Source organism: Mustelus asterias, chromosome 13 (assembly GCF_964213995.1).
Source record: "Mustelus asterias chromosome 13, sMusAst1.hap1.1, whole genome shotgun sequence".
In the NCBI taxonomy this organism is placed as follows: domain Eukaryota; kingdom Metazoa; phylum Chordata; class Chondrichthyes; order Carcharhiniformes; family Triakidae; genus Mustelus; species Mustelus asterias.
In genome coordinates, this window is record NC_135813.1 from 58582807 (window position 1) to 58600310 (window position 17504).

Consider the following 17504-nt stretch of genomic DNA (forward strand, 5'->3'; position numbering starts at 1 on the left):
CGCATATGACTCAGTGTCATTTTTTTTGTGTGTTTATCCACCAGTCACAGGCTGAATATGAACAAACAGAAGCTGATGCCATTAAAATAGCATCTGAGATGCAAGCAGAGTATTGGCCTGTGTCTTCTAAAACAGGTGAGTGTTTGGAAAAGCATTAGCAGCTGTACATGTGCACTGTAGAATCAGTAGGCGCACACAAACAACATTTTGTATTTATATAGCATTTGTGTATGTTGCAAAATGTCCCAATGTTCTTAACATTTAATTTGATTTATTATTGTCACATGTATTAACATACAGTGAAAAGTATTGTTTCTTGCGCGCTGTACAGACAAAAACATACCGTTCATAGAGAAGGAAATGAGAGCGTGCAGAATGTAGTGTTACAGTCATCGCTAGGGTGTGGAGAAAGACCAACTTAATGCAAGGTAAGTCCATTCAAAAGTCAGACAGCAGCAGGGAAGAAGCTGTTCTTGAATCGGTTGGTACCTGACCTCAGACTTTTGTATCTTTTTCCCGAAGGAAGAAGGTGGAAGAGAGAATGTCTGGGTGCGTGGGGTCCTTAATTATGCTGGCTGCTTTGCCAAGGCAGCGGGAAGAATAGACAGAGTCAATGGATGGGAGGCTGGTTTGCGTGATGGATTGGGCTGCATTCACGATCTTTTGTAGTTCCTTGCGATCTTGGGCAGAACAGGAGCCATACCAAGCTGTGATACAACCAGAAAGAATGCTTTCTATAGTGCATCTATAAAAGTTGGCGAGAGTCGTAGCTGACATGCCAAATTTCCTTAGTCTTTTGAGAAAGTAGAGGCGTTGGTGGGTTTTCTTAACTATAGAGTCGGTATGGGGGGACCATGACAGGTTGTTGGTGATCTGGACACCTAAAAACTTGAAATACTGGACAAAAGGTGTCCCTTAAGAAACACGGGACAAACAGCCAAAATGAGGGATCATCCCTTCAAATATGGGGGAGCTGGTTGCTTGTATTCAAAGCTGAGTTAAGCAGATTTTTCATCTACAATAGAGTCAAGAGTTATGGGAGCAAGGCAGGAAAGTGGAGTTCGGAGCACATTCAGATCAGCCATGCTCTTAATGAACGACAAATCAAGCTTGAGGGAGGGGCCAAATGGCCTACGCCTGCTTCTATTGCTTATGTTTTTATGGCCATCCAGGAGGTGGGGCTTATTGGGTTGATGTGGGTGGGGGGATGGAACGGGGGATGGAGCCTGAGCAGGTATATAACGGACCATTCCTGGCACCCAACCCTCTGCCCCATTCCATCCTTCAATTCCTCAATCCTTTCCAAATGTAGTCGTGCAGTTCCACTTTCCACACATTATTAAATTTCTCCCTCTCCTGATAATCTCAGTGCCAGTGTTCATCCAGTAAACACTTCATACATCAAACTTTTCTTTCATTGGCTGAAGTAACTGGGAGAAATTATTTGCTGGCATTTTGCCTGCATAAATATTGCCTGCATAAATATTTTTCAGGGAAACAAATTCCAATTTACAGTGAGTAATTTGAGCAGACGTATGGGTGGAAAATGTAATGTGCCCATTTTGAAATTAAATTAATTCACAAATTACATGACCAGTTTACAGTAATTGGGTAATTTGTTCCCCAGTGGAGCATTCTGTCAGCAAACATTTTCTTCCCTGGTGTATTGTAAGCCATGTGCCTTTCAAGATACGTAGCGAGCCTGTTTGAATGTCTCCATCCATGTTATGCTGGGTTCCTGCCAAGATGACACTGTCATTCTGCAGGGCTGTGGGTGTGCCCGACTTCTCCAAGACATATTATTGTCTCATTATTTCAATTGTTGGGACCCTGTTTTACTTGTTAAGTAGTTCATTGTTCAACAAAAGAAACTGCCCCAAGAAAGCATTCCCAAGACAGTGACAGCGTAATATCTAAATCCAGGCATTCCCCAATACATTATCCTGCAGCTTTGTTCTATCTACTATGCAATAAGTAACAACAACTTGCATTTATATAGTACATTTAGTAGTGAAACATCCCAAAGTGCTTCACAGGAGCATTTGAGAAAAAAATGTGGCACCAAGTCACTTTGAGATATTAGGGCCATGATCAGAAGGTTGATCAAAGAAAGTTGGCACAAGGAAAGTCATAGACGAGGGACGGAATTTTCCCACCCCGCCCGCCACAGGAATCATAGCAGGCAGGGCCGACCGCGCAAAGGTCCATTGACCTCAGGCGGGATTTTCCGGCCTTGGGCAAGCTGTGGCTATCCTGCTCAAGGAATGAGAGTTGGAGAGGTGGTGATGTTTATGGAACAAATGCCAGAGTTTAGACAGATGAATGCATGGCCACTAATGGTGGAAGAGTGGGTGGAAATCAGGGATGTGTTAGAGACCAGGATTGGAGGCAAGCAGAGATCTCAAAATGTTGTAGGCTGGAGGAGGTTACAGAGATGGGGAGGGGCAAGTCATGGAGAGGTTCAAACACAAGGATAAACGTTTTAAATTTGAGGTGTTGCCAGACCAGGAGCTAATGCAGGTCAGGGGGCACAGGGACAATAGTTGAATGGGACTTTGTGTGAGTTAGGACAGCACAAAGAGTAGAAAATGGAAGACCAGTCTATAAAGTATTGGAATGATGTTGCCCCCTCATGACAACATTTCTCACACATAATTTGGTACTCTGAGAAAAAACGTATTCACACATCAAGTGGTTAAGGTCTGGAATGCACTTCCTCAGAGTGTGATGGAGACAGATTCAACTGAAGCATTCAAAAGGGACTAGGACTGTTTCTGAAAAGGAAACTTGGACAGGATTAAGGAGTGGAAGTGGGAGAATGACACTAATAAATTGCTCATTCAGTGAACCAATGCAGAAATGATGGGCTGAATGGCCTCCTGCTGCACTGTAACTATTCTGTGATTTCATGTCCATCACCAAGAGTGGCTGACTTAGCTAGCCGAGTCCTGAAGGAAATGTTTGCCAAACTGGGTCTTCAAGTGGTGAGGGAACAAAAAGTGAGAAAAACCTACTAGATCTTGTTCTCACCAAGCCACCTGTCAGAAATGCATCTATCCCTGATAGTAAAGGAAACGTAACCACCACACAGTCCTTGTGGAGATGAACTGTCATTTTCCCACTGAGGATACTCTCCATCTTGTTGTGTGGCACCAGCACAATGCTAAATGGGATAGATTCAGAAATGGTTTAGCAGCTCAAAACTGGCCGTCTATGAGGTGCTGTGGCTATCAGCAGCAGCAGAATTGTATTCAACCACAAAATGGATGGCCCAGCATATCGCTCACTCTGCCATTACCATCAAGCTAGGAGATCAATCCTGATTCAATAAGGATTGCAGGAGAGCAGACCAGGAGCAAATGAGATGCCAACTTGGTAAAGTTACAACACAGGACTACTTGGGGAGGTGGTAGCATAGTGGTATTTTTTTTAATTAATTCGTGGGACATGGGCGTCGCAGGCTAGCCAGCGTTTATTGCCCATCCTTAATTGCCTGAGGGCGGTTGAGAGTCAACCACATTGAACCATGGTGCAATAATGCAGAAAGAGGCCGTTCAGCCCATCGAGTCTGCACTGACTCTCCGAAAGAGTATTCCCATTCCAGATATTTTTTATTGACTTCAAATTCCACCAGGTGCCGTGGTGGGATTCGAACCCAGGTCCTCAGGACATTAGCTGAGTTTCTGGATTAATCGTCTAGTGATAATACCGCTAGGCCATCACCTCCATTATCACTGGACTAATAATCTTGAGAACCAGGGTATGCTCAGGGGACCTGGGTTCGAATCTCGCCACAGCAGATGGTGAAAGTTGAAGCTGTGGGGCGGTAGGGTGGCACAGTCATTAGTATTGCTGCCTCACAACGCCAGGGACCCAGGTTCAATTCCAGCCTTCGGTGACTGTGTTTGTGGAGTTTGTCCGTTCTCCCCATGTCTTCCTGGGTTTCCTCCAGTTTCCTCCCACAGGCCAAAGATGTGCAGGTTAGGTGGATTGGCCATCTTAAATTTTCCCTAGTGTTCCAAGATGTGTAGGTTAGGGAGATTAGTAGGGTAAATACATGGGGTTATGAGGATAGGGCCTAGGTAGGATGCTCCGTTGATTGTCGGTGCAGACCCGATGGGCCGAATGGCCTCCTTCTACACTGTAGGGATTCTATGATTCTATGATACTTGCACATTAAAAGGCAGAAGCAAAATGTGATAGATAAGCAATCCCACAGCAAACTGATCAAAACAAAACTCTTTAATCCTGCTCCATCCAATCATGAATGGTGGTGGACATTAAACAACTAACTGGAGGAGGAGACTCCACAAACATTCCCATCTTCAGTGATGTGGGAGCCCTGCACATCAGGAACAAGACTGAAGCTTTTGCAACCATTTTCAGTCAGAAGTGCCAAGTGTATGATCCATCTCTATCTTCTCCTGAGGTCCCCAGCATCACAGAAATCCGTCTTCGCCAATTCAATTCACTCCATGTGATATCAAGAAACAGCTGAAGGCACTGGATACAGCAAAGGCTAAGGACCCTGACATCATCCCAGCTTTATTATGGAAGACTTGTGCTCCAAAAAAAGCTTCCGAGATGTTCCAGCACACCTTAAATACTGGCATCTGCCTGACAATTTGGAAAATTGTACCAGGTACTCATAAAAAGCACGAGGAATCCAATCTGGCTAAGCACTGCTCCATCAGTCTACTCTCAATCATCAGCAAAGTGATGGAAGATGTCATTGACAGTGCTATCAAGCAGCGCTTACTCAGCAATATTTTGCTTATGGATACTTAGTTTTTGCCAGAGCGACTCAGCTTTAGGTCTCATTACAGCCCTATCCGTGGTCTTTCACTCTCAGCAATAGCCATTGCTGGCGGTTGTGATGTTAAGCTGCTGACTCTGATTGGACTGGCGGCTTTTGCTCACCTGTTGGTGGGGGAACCCAAGATTCTGTAAAAAGGGATGCAGACAAATAAAGCATCCAAGCTAGTTCAGAACAAATAATAATGGAGTGAATTCATTCAGCCCCCTCCTCACTTCTGATCTAGGGGATGGGAATTTATTAGTCATAGTTCATCATGTTTCAAATGAAATTAACCTATGATTTTGACATTAACTAGTTAAATATACAATAGATTAATTGCATTTTCAGCTGGTGATCTTTGGGGGATGTCAGGAATTGTAAGTTTATAAACACTGTGGTTAACAAAATCCATATCCACGGCAATCAAACACAAGAATCATAAACCAATCCGTGAAGTGGTTAAGATGAAATGAGGAGAACATCTTGCTGGAATTGAAGTTGCAGTACATTCTGCCCACAGGTGAAAACGTGAGGGAATTCTTCTTCAGAGTGGCAGCCCTGGCATTTGAAGCTTCTTTACTGAAAGAACTGGAAAAGAAAGACTTTCCTTCTGCGAGGATCGGTGAGGGAAGCACCATCCGTAAGTATTCACTGGAATGAAGTGGAATTTTGCACAATGAATGTACTCTCAGCTTGCTGGTTCTAAAAGTTCTTAATTGAAAGTTTTGGCCATTGGCAAGGACGGCAAATAGCTCTCAGCTGAGGATTCTCTTCCGTCGCTGCCCCACTTGAAACCAAACACCTTGTTCTCTTCCTTTTGTTATGGGCACTGCACAATTCCTGCCACCCAGTCCCACCTCCCACCCTTATTTCCAGTGGAAACATGAATTGCTCTAGTCCAAAAAGTCGACCATCCTCTTTCTCAAGGGCAGGTAAGGATAAGCATTAAAAATTGGCCTTGGCAGCGATGTCCTCATCCAATGAACAAGGACAATAAAAATATATTTCCTGATCTTGGCCACAAGCAGGTGTGGGATGACAAATGGCAGATGTGATGATATGAAATTATCCTGTTAAAACAGTCAGCCAGTTTAAAAGATGTATAATAGTTTCTTCAACATAACTGTTTCTGAATTTCTTAGTTTAATTCAGGAAATACATCCCAAAAAATCATTCAAGAAGTGCACTCAGGGCAAATATACTTACTGCCGTCATTCCAAAATCCATCATCATTCTGATTGTGTCGCCTTTATGATGGTTAGCTATAAGAATTCATACAACAGCTTGGGTGGCACGGTGGCACAGTGGTTATCACTGCTGTCTCACAGTTCCAGGGACCCATGTTTGATTCCAGCCTCAGGTCACTGTCTATGTGGAGTTTGTACATTCTCCCCGTGTTTGCATGGGTTTCTTCCAGGTGCTCCGGTTTCCTTCCACAGTGCAAAGATGTGCGGGTTAGGTTGATTGGCCATGCTAAATTGCCCATTAGTATCCCGGGATGTGTAGGTTAGAGGGACTAGCGGGACAAATGTGTAAGGTTATGGGGATAGGATCTGGGGTAGGATTACTGTCGGTGCAGACCCGATGGACCAAATGGCCTCCTTCTGCACTGTAGGGATTCTATGATTCTAATGATAGTTCAACATTTTTTGTTTGAGTTCTGTTCTGATTTAAGCTATTAGACAAGAATTTGTAGCAGTTTAGAGTGAATATATATCTCCATCCTTGTGCATTATTTGATGGCTTTATTGAGGCACTCATAACAACTAGTGAAATTAATACATGTAAATGAGTTTAATGTATGGAAGGAAAGGGGAATTTTACAGTTCGCTTGGCTTTCATTTTAAAAAGGGTGAATGTTAATAATTGCTCCTTTCTTATCTTAAATTATAAGATTCAAAATCTTTCACTTTGCGATAACCAACTAAGTTGACAGCCAGTATTATGCGGGTGGAGGCTCCCTGGAAACAATACATGACCAATTTCCAGGCAGTCTATCTTCAAACGGAATCCATTTTAAAACGGGAGGGAGTCACCAATGAGGTTTATTTCTTTCGAATGGAGAAACATATCCAATGGACATTGGTGTCAAAGTGATTCGTGTCCTTACTGCTGTCTTTAATGGATAATTAATGATATTTGGTGGAGATTAAGTGACAGTGGTTGGAAGAAGTGGCCACTGAACCTGTAAAAATTCTGACATTGAAGAGGACTCAATTTACCTTTGAGCTGATACCATAAAGCATGAGCAATGCAGTCCCATGGTGGTTCTCCTGGTCCACTGTTGAAATTTTGGCCATTTCAGCAGTTTGCACAGTTCCTCGTTTGGCCCTGCCAGATTCCCACTATTGTTACAACAGGAGACTTGCAGAACCACCATGGAATCTCACAACCAGGATAAATAGGTCAGTCATCACCCATGGGTGGACTTGGGCACTGCTTCTTGTTTATCTTATTCTTTCATGAAATTTGGGGGTCATTGGCAAACACCAGTATTTATTGCCCTTGAACTGAGTGGCTTCCATGTCACATGTAGGCCAGGTTTCCTCCAGATGGATTCTTATAACAATCTGGCAATGGTTTCATGATCATCATTAGACTTTTAATTCCAGATTTTTAGTGAATTCAAATTCCATCATCTGTTGTGGTGGGATTCAAACCCAGCCCATAGAATGTCATGGAATCCCTACAGTGCAGAAGGAGGCCATTTGCAATGACTCTCCAAAAGAGCATCTTACCCAGGCCCAGCCCCCCACCCAGGCCCAACCCCTCACCCTAGGGAGGAGCTATACGATAAATGGCAGAACCATAAAGGGTGTAGATACGCAGAGGGACCTGGGTGTGCAAGTCCACAGATCCTTGAAGGTGACGTCACAGGTGGAGAAGGTGGTGAAGAAGGCATATGGCATGCTTGCCTTTATAGGATGGGGCATAGTGTATAAAAGTTGGGGTCTGATGTTGCAGATGTATAGAACGTTGGTTCGGCCGCATTTGGAATACTGCGTCCAGTTCTGGTCGCCACACTACCAGAAGGACGTGGAGGCTTTGGAGAGAGTGCAGAGGAGGTTTACCAGGATGTTGCCTGGTATGGAGGGGCTTAGTTATGAGGAGAGATTGGGTAAACTGGGGTTGTTCTCCCTGGAAAGACGGAGGATGAGGAGAGACTTAATAGAGGTGTATAAAATTATGAAAGGCATAGATAGGGTGAACGGTGGGAAGCTTTTCCCCAGGTCGGTGGTGACGTTCACGAGGGGTCATAGGTTCAAGGTGAAGGGGGGGAGGTTTAACACAGATATCAGAAGGACATATTTTACACAGAGGGTGGTGGGGGCCTGGAATGCGCTGCCAGGCAAGGTGGTGGAGGCGGACACACTGGGAACGTTTAAGACTTATCTAGATAGCCATATGAACGGAGTGGGAATGGAGGGATACAAAAGAATGGTCTAGTTTGGACCAGGGAGCGGCACGGGTTTGGAGGGCCGAAGGGCCTGTTCCTGTGCTGTATTGTTCTTCTTTGTTCTTTGTTCTATCCTTGTAACCCCCTGCATTTACCATGGCAATCCCCATAATCTACACATTTTAGACAGTGGGAGGAAACCAGAGCACCTGAAGGAAACCCACATAGACATGGGGAGAACATGCAAACTCCACACAGACAGTCACCCAAGGCCAGGAATTGAACCCGGGACCCTGGCGCTGTGAGGCAGCAGTGCTAATCACTGTGCCACAGTGCTGCCCTTCATTCCTGACAGGCCCACTCCCATTTCCCATTTCACACTCTAATGAGCATTGATTGATAGGATGCAAGATTTCCAGCTGTATTTGGAAGGAAGTCCCACCTTGAAGAGCAGTTAACCAATCTATAGCTCATCCAGGCACTGCGCTGCAGTAGCTGGAAAAGGTACTGCAGTGTACCAGGACTAAGTACCAGAAACCACAATAATGGTGAGTACATGAGATCCTGGGGAGGGTAGAGGATATATTTAGGGGCTGGGATTGATCCTGCTGTGGGTGGGAGGTCTTTGGTCCATGAGGGAAGGGCACTTACAGCCTTCTATTGGAGCGCGCACCCCCCCCCCCCCCCCCCCCCCCCACACCAGCCCCTCTCCACTTCCAATCTGGGATTGAGGGTCAGAACTTTTTCTGTTTCCCACCCTCAGTCATCAGCCTAAAAACGGAGGTTGGGGGTAAAAGTCCACTAACTGGGCCACTTAAGGGCTTTATTTGAGGCATGGGTGGGCTTCCCGTTCAAGGCCCTGTCTGCCCCACCGCACAATCATGTCCAAGTCGGGTCGGGGCAGTTGGGATACCAGAGGGAATCTCATCCATGCTGTTTTATGCTCCCCCCTGCCTCAGAACCCACCGAGAGGAGAGATTAAAATTCTGGCCCATATTAACATGTGTTAGGTTCACAGTTCAAAGCCCAGTCTGAAATGATTCCCTTTTACCATAAGAGCAGACTTTTCAAGTTCTTTGATTGAGGCTTTCCATTGGATTTTTAATTCTACTTGTGGTTCGATAGGGAAGTAAATTTGGCAAATCTGTCGACATTCTGAGTTACTGGAATCACCAATGGTTGTGTTGTAGTGGCAGACACTGCCATGAAGTGGTAGAGTTGGGGTTTGCAGTCTTCATTGTTAATAAGGTATTAACTGTAGACTACACTCTTTTTTCTTTGAAAGCCACTAAATGTAGGAAAGGGATAGGAGACATGTGAAGAGAAACTAATGAAAAAGCAAATACCCTCTCTAGCTGCAAAAGGACAGTTCATAAGCATTTTACAGGCGTGGGAGTGGTTAAGCTGGTCAACTCAGCAATAAATGGCGTAGAGTGAGATGATGGATCTAAAGAGGATACAAAATACAATGACTGCTAAGTTTCACAGTAATGAGAAAATAATGTTCGTTATAAAGTTACAAATATTCTTTTTCTTCCAAAAACACAGGAATGGATAAAAGCACAGCTGAGCCCTCTGGAAACGGGACCAATACCAGCAGCAGCTGCTGTTGAAATCCAATATCCAGACTTTTGTAACATTGACTAATCCTCCATTTGGTTCCATTTTTGTTGGCAAACACAAAGAGGTTGTAGATTTAAAAAATGCATTGACTGCAGTCTGATGTCAGGTTGAGGTCTGATAACTCTAGACATGCATTGCCTGTGATTTATATAAATAGAAAAATCTAGGCTGGCTAGAAGCTATAGAACACTAGGGTGCAATCTTACCGGCTGTTCACGCCTTGCTCCCACTGCAACAAGGTCGGAGAATTTGGCGCCTAGCCAGATCTCTCTCCACTGCAGCAGGATGGGAAAATGCCGCCAGAGTGAACGGTGGAAACATTCCAGCCTAAGATTCTGAACAGAAATTGAGTTGTGGGCTGAAATGAGTCTATTAGATAGGTTATCAACAACTTCTGAGGGAAAGGAAAAAAATATATCAATTTAATAAATATATAAGGCAAAACTATTTGAGACAAATACCACTGAAGATCAGTTATTTATTAATCTAGATTTAGGATTATTTAGTTTCTAATATGACTCATATCAAAGGCCACTTCAGTGCGACCTTAATGCCTTTTTTTAAATTGCCCTTCTGTGAAACAGTAATGGGTTTTGCTAAATAGCTGAAGATTCTGGAGCTCATTGTGTAATCTTTGTAAAATATAAGCATACTTAGGGTTTGCAGTCTGCACTTTTAATAAGATATTAATTGCAGACTAGACTCTTTTTTTCTTCTTTTTCCATCATTAACAAGACTATTTTAACGATCAAGATCTAAATATGGAACCCTGATGATGGGGAGGAATCATTAATATTTCTTGGTCTGAAGACAAGTGAACATTGATAATCTGAGGTGAGAGGGGACTAGAATTATCCAACAGTCCTAAATGAAGTGCCCAGTGTTGGCATGGAGTCTCTGCTTTCCATCAAACAGAATGAGTGTTTTATGAATTTCCTGTTCTGTCTATAAGTATGCTTGGAGTTTAGAATCACCAAGAGATTACAGCATGTTTGAGGTCAATGTCTCGCATCCCAAGAACAAATATGAAATGAAATGACAATTTGAAGTGCTCCATCGGAATGAATGACACTGTTATCAAAACCCATTGAGGATTGGTGGCCTTTGGCAAGAAGGGGAGAAAAACTGAAAACAATTAATCATTCATAGGCCACATCTTCATAGTGCCCTAAGTGTGAAAGATGTCAAGCTACAGTGGTTAGCACAGCTGCTTCACAGCTCCAGGGTCCCGGGTTCGATTCCCGGCTCGGGTCACTGTCTGTGTGGAGTTTGCACATTCTCCTCGTGTCTGCGTGGGTTTCCTCCGGGTGCTCCGGTTTCCTCCCACAGTCCAAAGATGTGCAGGTTAGGTTGATTGGCCAGGTTAAAAATTGCCCCTTAGTGTCCTGAGATGCGTAGGTTAGAGGGATTAGTGGGTAAATATGTGGGGGTAGGGTCTGGGTGGGATTGTGGTCGGTGCAGACTCGATGAGCCGAATGGCCTCCTTCTACACTGTAGGGTTTCTATGATGATATGATGATGATACTGTGGATTAAAAGTTTGGAACGTGCTGCCTACGTTGTGTAATAAAATACAAAGTCCTGTAGTCTCCTAAAACAAAATTCCTGTTTGTACCAGTTTCATTCATTTCATGTTTTATGTATGAGCATTACATGAAAAATAGGATAACACAAAGTGGCCATGATTTTATAATTTAAAGACAGCTCCAGGGCAGTTCTGAATTTATTAAAATGCTGCAGAAGTGAAGGAATGGCTTCAACATTAAATGCAAATGACTGCCAATCAGACAAAATTGGTAGCCTTTGAACATTAGCGTTGCAGACCTAGTATATAGTTCTATATTGGCCAGAATTCTCCAATGTTGTACACACTGCCAGCGAGAATGGAGAATTTGGCAGTCAGGCAAATCTCCATTCACTGCAGCGGGACTGGAGAATCCCAGCCGAGGACGAGGTTTGAGAATTCTGACCTTTATCTATTTAAAAGAAAATGTTGGGCGCGATCTTATCTCGCCACGCCAGTGGGAAGATAGCGAGAGAGGGCAAAAATTTGATTTGCACCAGCGCAAATCGGATGCTATCTTCCCGGCCCCATTTTACCGGTGAAAACGGCATCAGTGCAAATCTCATTAACATAGGATTGCCTGGGTCTGCATACAATTAGTGGGTCTGGCACAGCTGCTTCCTCCTCCTAGTTGGTTCCCAACTCACTGGCGCCCAGTGCTGCTGGTACCCTGATCGGCCAGCAATTCTGGAAGGCAGGGCATCCGCCGCTTAGGAGAACGGCAGTGGGAAATTTCCCCCACATGGAGCTGGGAACACCGACAACAGCAGCAGGCTGCCTAACTGGGAACTAATGCAGGCAGGCGTCACAGAAATAGCCACAGCAGGGTTACCATCCGCTCTTCAGCTGATGGTAAATTCCACATCAACTTTAAACAAGAAAACACATCCCTTAACAAAGGTCCTTGTACATTTTCAGTTTAGGTCAGAAATGAAATGACTGGGTTATTAAAATCTTTTTGGTACCTTAAAATTATAAAATAGATGTTTTTGAAATGTTTACATTATATTACAGATGGATTGGTTGCTGTAAAAGTAAAAGGAACAATTTTCAATCTGTGTATCTCAGTGTTTGTTTTGAATTGGAGATGCCAACAGCGACGTCTCTGAATACAGACAAACACGTCACCCTGATTGAAGATTGGGAGATAATCACTGTAAACATCTTAATTTCTGAATGTGTTTAATTGTAAATGACTGTCAGTTTTCAGGAAGCACTCTCCCAACATTAAAGAGTTTCAGTCATTGGCAACATGTATAATGGAAGGTGCTAGAGCTGGGAATTTCAAAGAGCTGTCATTGTGAGATCCTCTCACCTCTTGGACTTGGGGGTTTCATTTAACCTCCTGACCTCTTGGTTATCAGCTTCTAAACTGAGATGAGCTGTACAATACTTGTCCGATTTCTGGTCTGGGAGAATCTCTTGCATTCAACTAACTCCCTCTAACCTTGTGCTAGTCGGCAAAGTCATTCAGGAAACCATCAGTCATTTCTGAGGCTCACAGAATTGTCACTCTGGCATCTAAAGAAATGTGCTACATTTAAGTACTTAACCTTTAAGTCTTTTACTAATTCTGTTCTTGTTCCATTGCGCCACAGCCATCTCTGTGACAAGTATTAAGCAGCCTAAACTGAGGTGAACAGAGTCATGCAGGTGTTGCTGCTGGCGTACATACACACACAAAACTTTTGAAACTTTCTACTCACCAGCCCCGTCCTGCTGTCTGAGGCTCCGCTGCCATTCTGAAGATCCAGGTAGAGCCAAGGCAGTCATTTTGAGCACCACTGAGGAAAACTGGTGCCTGGAACATATTTTAAAGCAGCAACTTACCACAGCAAATGCCTTTTTTCCTGACACCGAGGACATGGTAACTTTTGATGCCCGGCTATGGGTCAGGCAAGGAGATGTGAATGATGAAACATTAACATCCCTTAGCAGAGAGCAATTTAAAGCCACAGCTCCAGTTAAAATTACTCAGCAACGTGAAGTGAACTGATCCAGTTGCAGGTAGAGGGTCAGATCTCACATACCCAACAGAACAGGGAGAGGAAGAGCCCAGTCCAGATTCCAAATCCAGCCCCTCCACTCCCCCTCCCCACCTCCCACCCCCAACCTCACACACCCCCACCACCCTGGCCAAATTCAAACCTGAAAAGTTCAGAATGCAGATAGAACTTCACGAGACATAAAGAGAGAGGAGAGGCTCAGGAGAGGGAAAGGGAAAGAGAATTCCAGCTCTGAAAATTGGAAATGGAGCAAACACAAATGGAGAGTGAGAGAGAGCAGACAGCTTAAAGCTGTGAGGAAAAATCTCTCTCTACCCAGTGGCACCCTATATCTCCCAAATCCAGAACCCTCAACTACACCAGATTTTCTTTGTCTTCAGCTCTGCCGAAGGCTCATCCAGACTTGAAACGTTGGCTCTATTCTCTCTCCACAGATGAGATTTTCCAGCATTTTCTCTTTTTGTTTCTCCACCCCACTGCACTTTTATTTTGTTTCATTTCTTTTTATCTTATTCATCCATTTTTATTCTTTCTGATTATTTTTAGTTTGCTTCCATTGTTTCATTTGTCCACTTCTAAAATCTCACTTTCCAACTTGTTCCTCTGCCCTGCACCCCCACCACCATTCCCCCCCCTCCACCCCCCACTCCACAGCACCCCCCCCCACTAGGGTCACCACCTGGCGGTTCCATTCCCCAAAGTCACTTACCATCCTGACTTGGAAATATATCACCGTTTATTCACAGTCGCTGGGTCAAACCCTGGAATTATCTCCCTAACAGCACAGTGGGTGTACCTACACCTCAGGGCCTTCTGCCGTTCAGGTCGGCAGCTCACCACCACCAACTGAAGTGCAACAAGGGGGGGGCAATAAATACAAATTCTGGCCTCTAGCCAGTGATGCCCACATCCTGTAAATGAAACAAAATAAAATGTTGGGGTACCCTTTTGTCAAGGTGCAGGGTCCCCTTTGGCAAATTCTCAAAAATGTATTAACTGGCAAATAATCATTCTCCCCTAATCCGTGGGAGGGGGGCGTTGCTGGACTTGGCAGGGCAATTTTTTTGCCTCTACAGATTCTGGAACCCAGGTGTCAGGAAGGCACATGTACCATGGAAACGCCTAGATAAATGCCAGTGCCTGCAGATGATATGCCAAAGCTGCTACCCTGTGCATAGATACCATTATGACTTCACACTCAATACATGCTGATGTGATTGTATGTGCCAATATACATGCAGATAAGGCACATCATACAGGATGAGACCATGACTGTGCAACAACAGCTCTTTGATCGAATATACAGCATCTATCCTGGCCAATAGTCTGGTTTCTGGAGTGGGCACCACATTCAATGTTCATAGCTTCCATAAATCTCAGTTACCCTCACAAAACCATAAGATCAAAAGATACTCTGCTAGCTGGAATGTAATGGCATCCAAAGTAATGGGGACACCAGGTGAGGAGTATTCTCTGGAGACTGCATGTGTGGCATATATCTAGGCCAATGTGTAACACTGTCATGGTGATGAATGTCTTTCACTCAGCATTCATGCTTGAGATGCATCTGCTGATCTCCATTGTGCAGCCTAACCATTGAACCTATATTAAAGCTGAGCATGGATGGACAATGATTGATGGAAGAAGGATCTCAGTCTGTGACCCTCTGGAAATTCTAACTTTATGTGAAAGATCAGAGGAAGAAGTAGCCTTCGAATGCCTCACAAACGTGGCCTCTCCCTGGCTCCTGATGATGTCACTGTGAGATGGACCTCAGCAAGCTTCCTTCAGTGTCATTCCTAAGAAGGCCATGCATTATGTTAACATTCCTATTGTAATTTACAGTGTACAAAAATACACTGAGACAACTATGAGTGCTTATACATATATTCAAAAAGTGCTCAGCTGTGATATTTACAAATTAGAAAGTCACCACAGTGAACCCATTAATGCTGTAGGTGAACGGTGACATATTTCCAAGTCAGGATGGTGAGTGACTTGGAATGGAGCCATCCTGAGCTCTCTCACACTCCTGTGTAACTAGCACCTTCTGTAACAATATTTTCAGTAGCAAGATTGACGTCCATGACATGATTAGAGCCATGACTGCATGAATGTGAGATTGACTAAGGGACAGAAAGCAAAGAACAGTGGTGTTCTGTTGATGTTGTGTCCAGAGGGAGGAAAGCAGTGATGTATCCCAGGAGTTAGTGTCAGCAGCACTGTGCCCTTTGATAAATGTTAATAACAGGGCACAATTTCAAAGTTTGCAGATGATACAAACCACAGATTGTAGTAAAGATCAAGGATGTTAACATACTCCAGAGGAGATAGAGAAACTGTGGAAATGTGCAGATGCTGACCAGTGACATCTAGTGGAGAGAAGTGCGAAATGATTCATTTTTGCAGGAGAATGAAGAAAGGCAATATCACTAATCGTTACAATGTTAGTGGGAGTGCAAGAACAGAGAGACCTGACGACGTACGTATACAAATCTTTGAAAGAGGCAGAACAAGTTGTGAAGGCAATTCAAAAGTCAGATGGGATCTTCAACTTCAAAAACAAGCATAGTTTACAAAAACAAGAAAATGATTGAAAACCTTAGGCCCAGTGGCATATTGGGGCATCACTCTTTAGGAGCTCGACTTATTTTGAGGGGAGGCGATGGCCTAATGGTATTATCGCTAGTCTATTAATCCAGAAGCTCAGCTAATGTTCTGGGGACCTGGGTTTGAATCCCGCCATGGCAGATGGTGGAATTTGAATTCAATAAGAAATATCTGGAATTAAGAATCTACTGATGACCATGAAATCATTGTTGATTGTTGGAAAAACCCATCTGGTTCACTAATGTTCTTTAGGGAAGGAAACCTGCTGTCCTTACCCAGTCTGGCCTACATGTGACTTCAGAGCCATAGCAATGTGGTTGACTCTCAACTACCCACAGGCAACGAGGGATGGGCAATAAATGCTGGCCAGCCAACGACGCCCATGTCCCATGAATGAATAAAAACAACATTTCAACAATGTTATGTGTGAAGACTAGAGACTGATTTTGTCCTCCTTAGATTAAGAGGAAATTTGATTGAACTGTTCAAAATCACGAAGGGCTTTGACAGAGTAAATAAGGATAAACTGTTTCCCAGTGAGAGAGGGATCAGTAACCAGGAGACAGATTGACAGTAATTGGCAAAAGAATCAATGGTAACATGAGTCAGTATGATCTGGAGGGCACTGCCTGTAAGGAATGGAAGCAGACTCAATAAAACCTTTCAAAAGCGAATTGGATAAATAGTTAGGAAAGGTCGGCGGGGTTTTGGGGAAAGAGCAGAGAGATGGGAGCAACTGGAAACATTTTAAAAGTGACAGCACTGGCACAGTCGGCTGAACAGCATTCTTCTGTACTGTTACCAGGGAGGCAGTGCTTGTTAGACTAACGGGACTGAAGGTGGACAAGTCCCAGGGCCCGGATGGAATGCATCCCAGGGTACTGAAAGAAATGTCAGAGGTAATAGCGGATGCGTTAGTGGTTATTTATCAAAATTCGTTGAATTTTGGGGTAGTGCCGGCGGATTGGAAAACGGCTAATGTTATGCCGCTGTTTAAAAAAGGAAATAGACAAAAGGTGGGTAACTACAGGCCGGTTAGCTTAACATCTGTAGTTGGGAAAATGCTGGAATCCATCATTAAAGAAGAAATAGCAGGCCATCTGGATAAGAATGGTTCGATTAAGCAGACGCAGCATGGATTCATGAGGGGAAAGTCGTGCTTGACGAACTTGTTGGATTTTTATGAAGATGTGACTAGTGCGGTTGACGGAGGGGAACCGGTGGATGCGGTGTTTTTGGATTTCCAAAAGGCGTTTGATAAGGTGCCTCACAAAAGGTTGCTGAAGAAGATTGGGTCACACGGAGTTGGGGGTAGGGTGTTAGCGTGGATTGGAGATTGGCTAACTGACAGGAAGCAGAGAGTCGGAATAAATGGGTGCTTTTCTGGTTGGCAGATGGTAACTAGTGGCGTGCCGCAGGGATCGGTACTCGGGCCTCAACTATTTACCATTTTATATAGATGATCTGGAGGAGGGGACTGAGTGTAGGGTAACAAAGTTTGCCGACG

The 17504-nt window shown here is 44.1% G+C and overlaps 1 protein-coding gene across 1 annotated transcript in view; it reads left to right on the forward strand.

Annotated features, from left to right (window-relative positions):
• Positions 1–11410, forward strand: part of rab36 (RAB36, member RAS oncogene family) — a 35127-nt gene extending 23717 nt beyond the window's left edge. Inside the window, exons 9-11 of the mRNA XM_078227632.1 lie at positions 45–135; positions 5319–5438; positions 9744–11410. Coding sequence (XP_078083758.1) covers positions 45–135; positions 5319–5438; positions 9744–9808 — 276 coding nt within the window. The 3' untranslated portion in view covers positions 9809–11410. The remainder of the gene's footprint in view (positions 1–44; positions 136–5318; positions 5439–9743) is intronic.
• The last annotated feature ends 6094 nt before the right edge of the window (positions 11411–17504 follow it).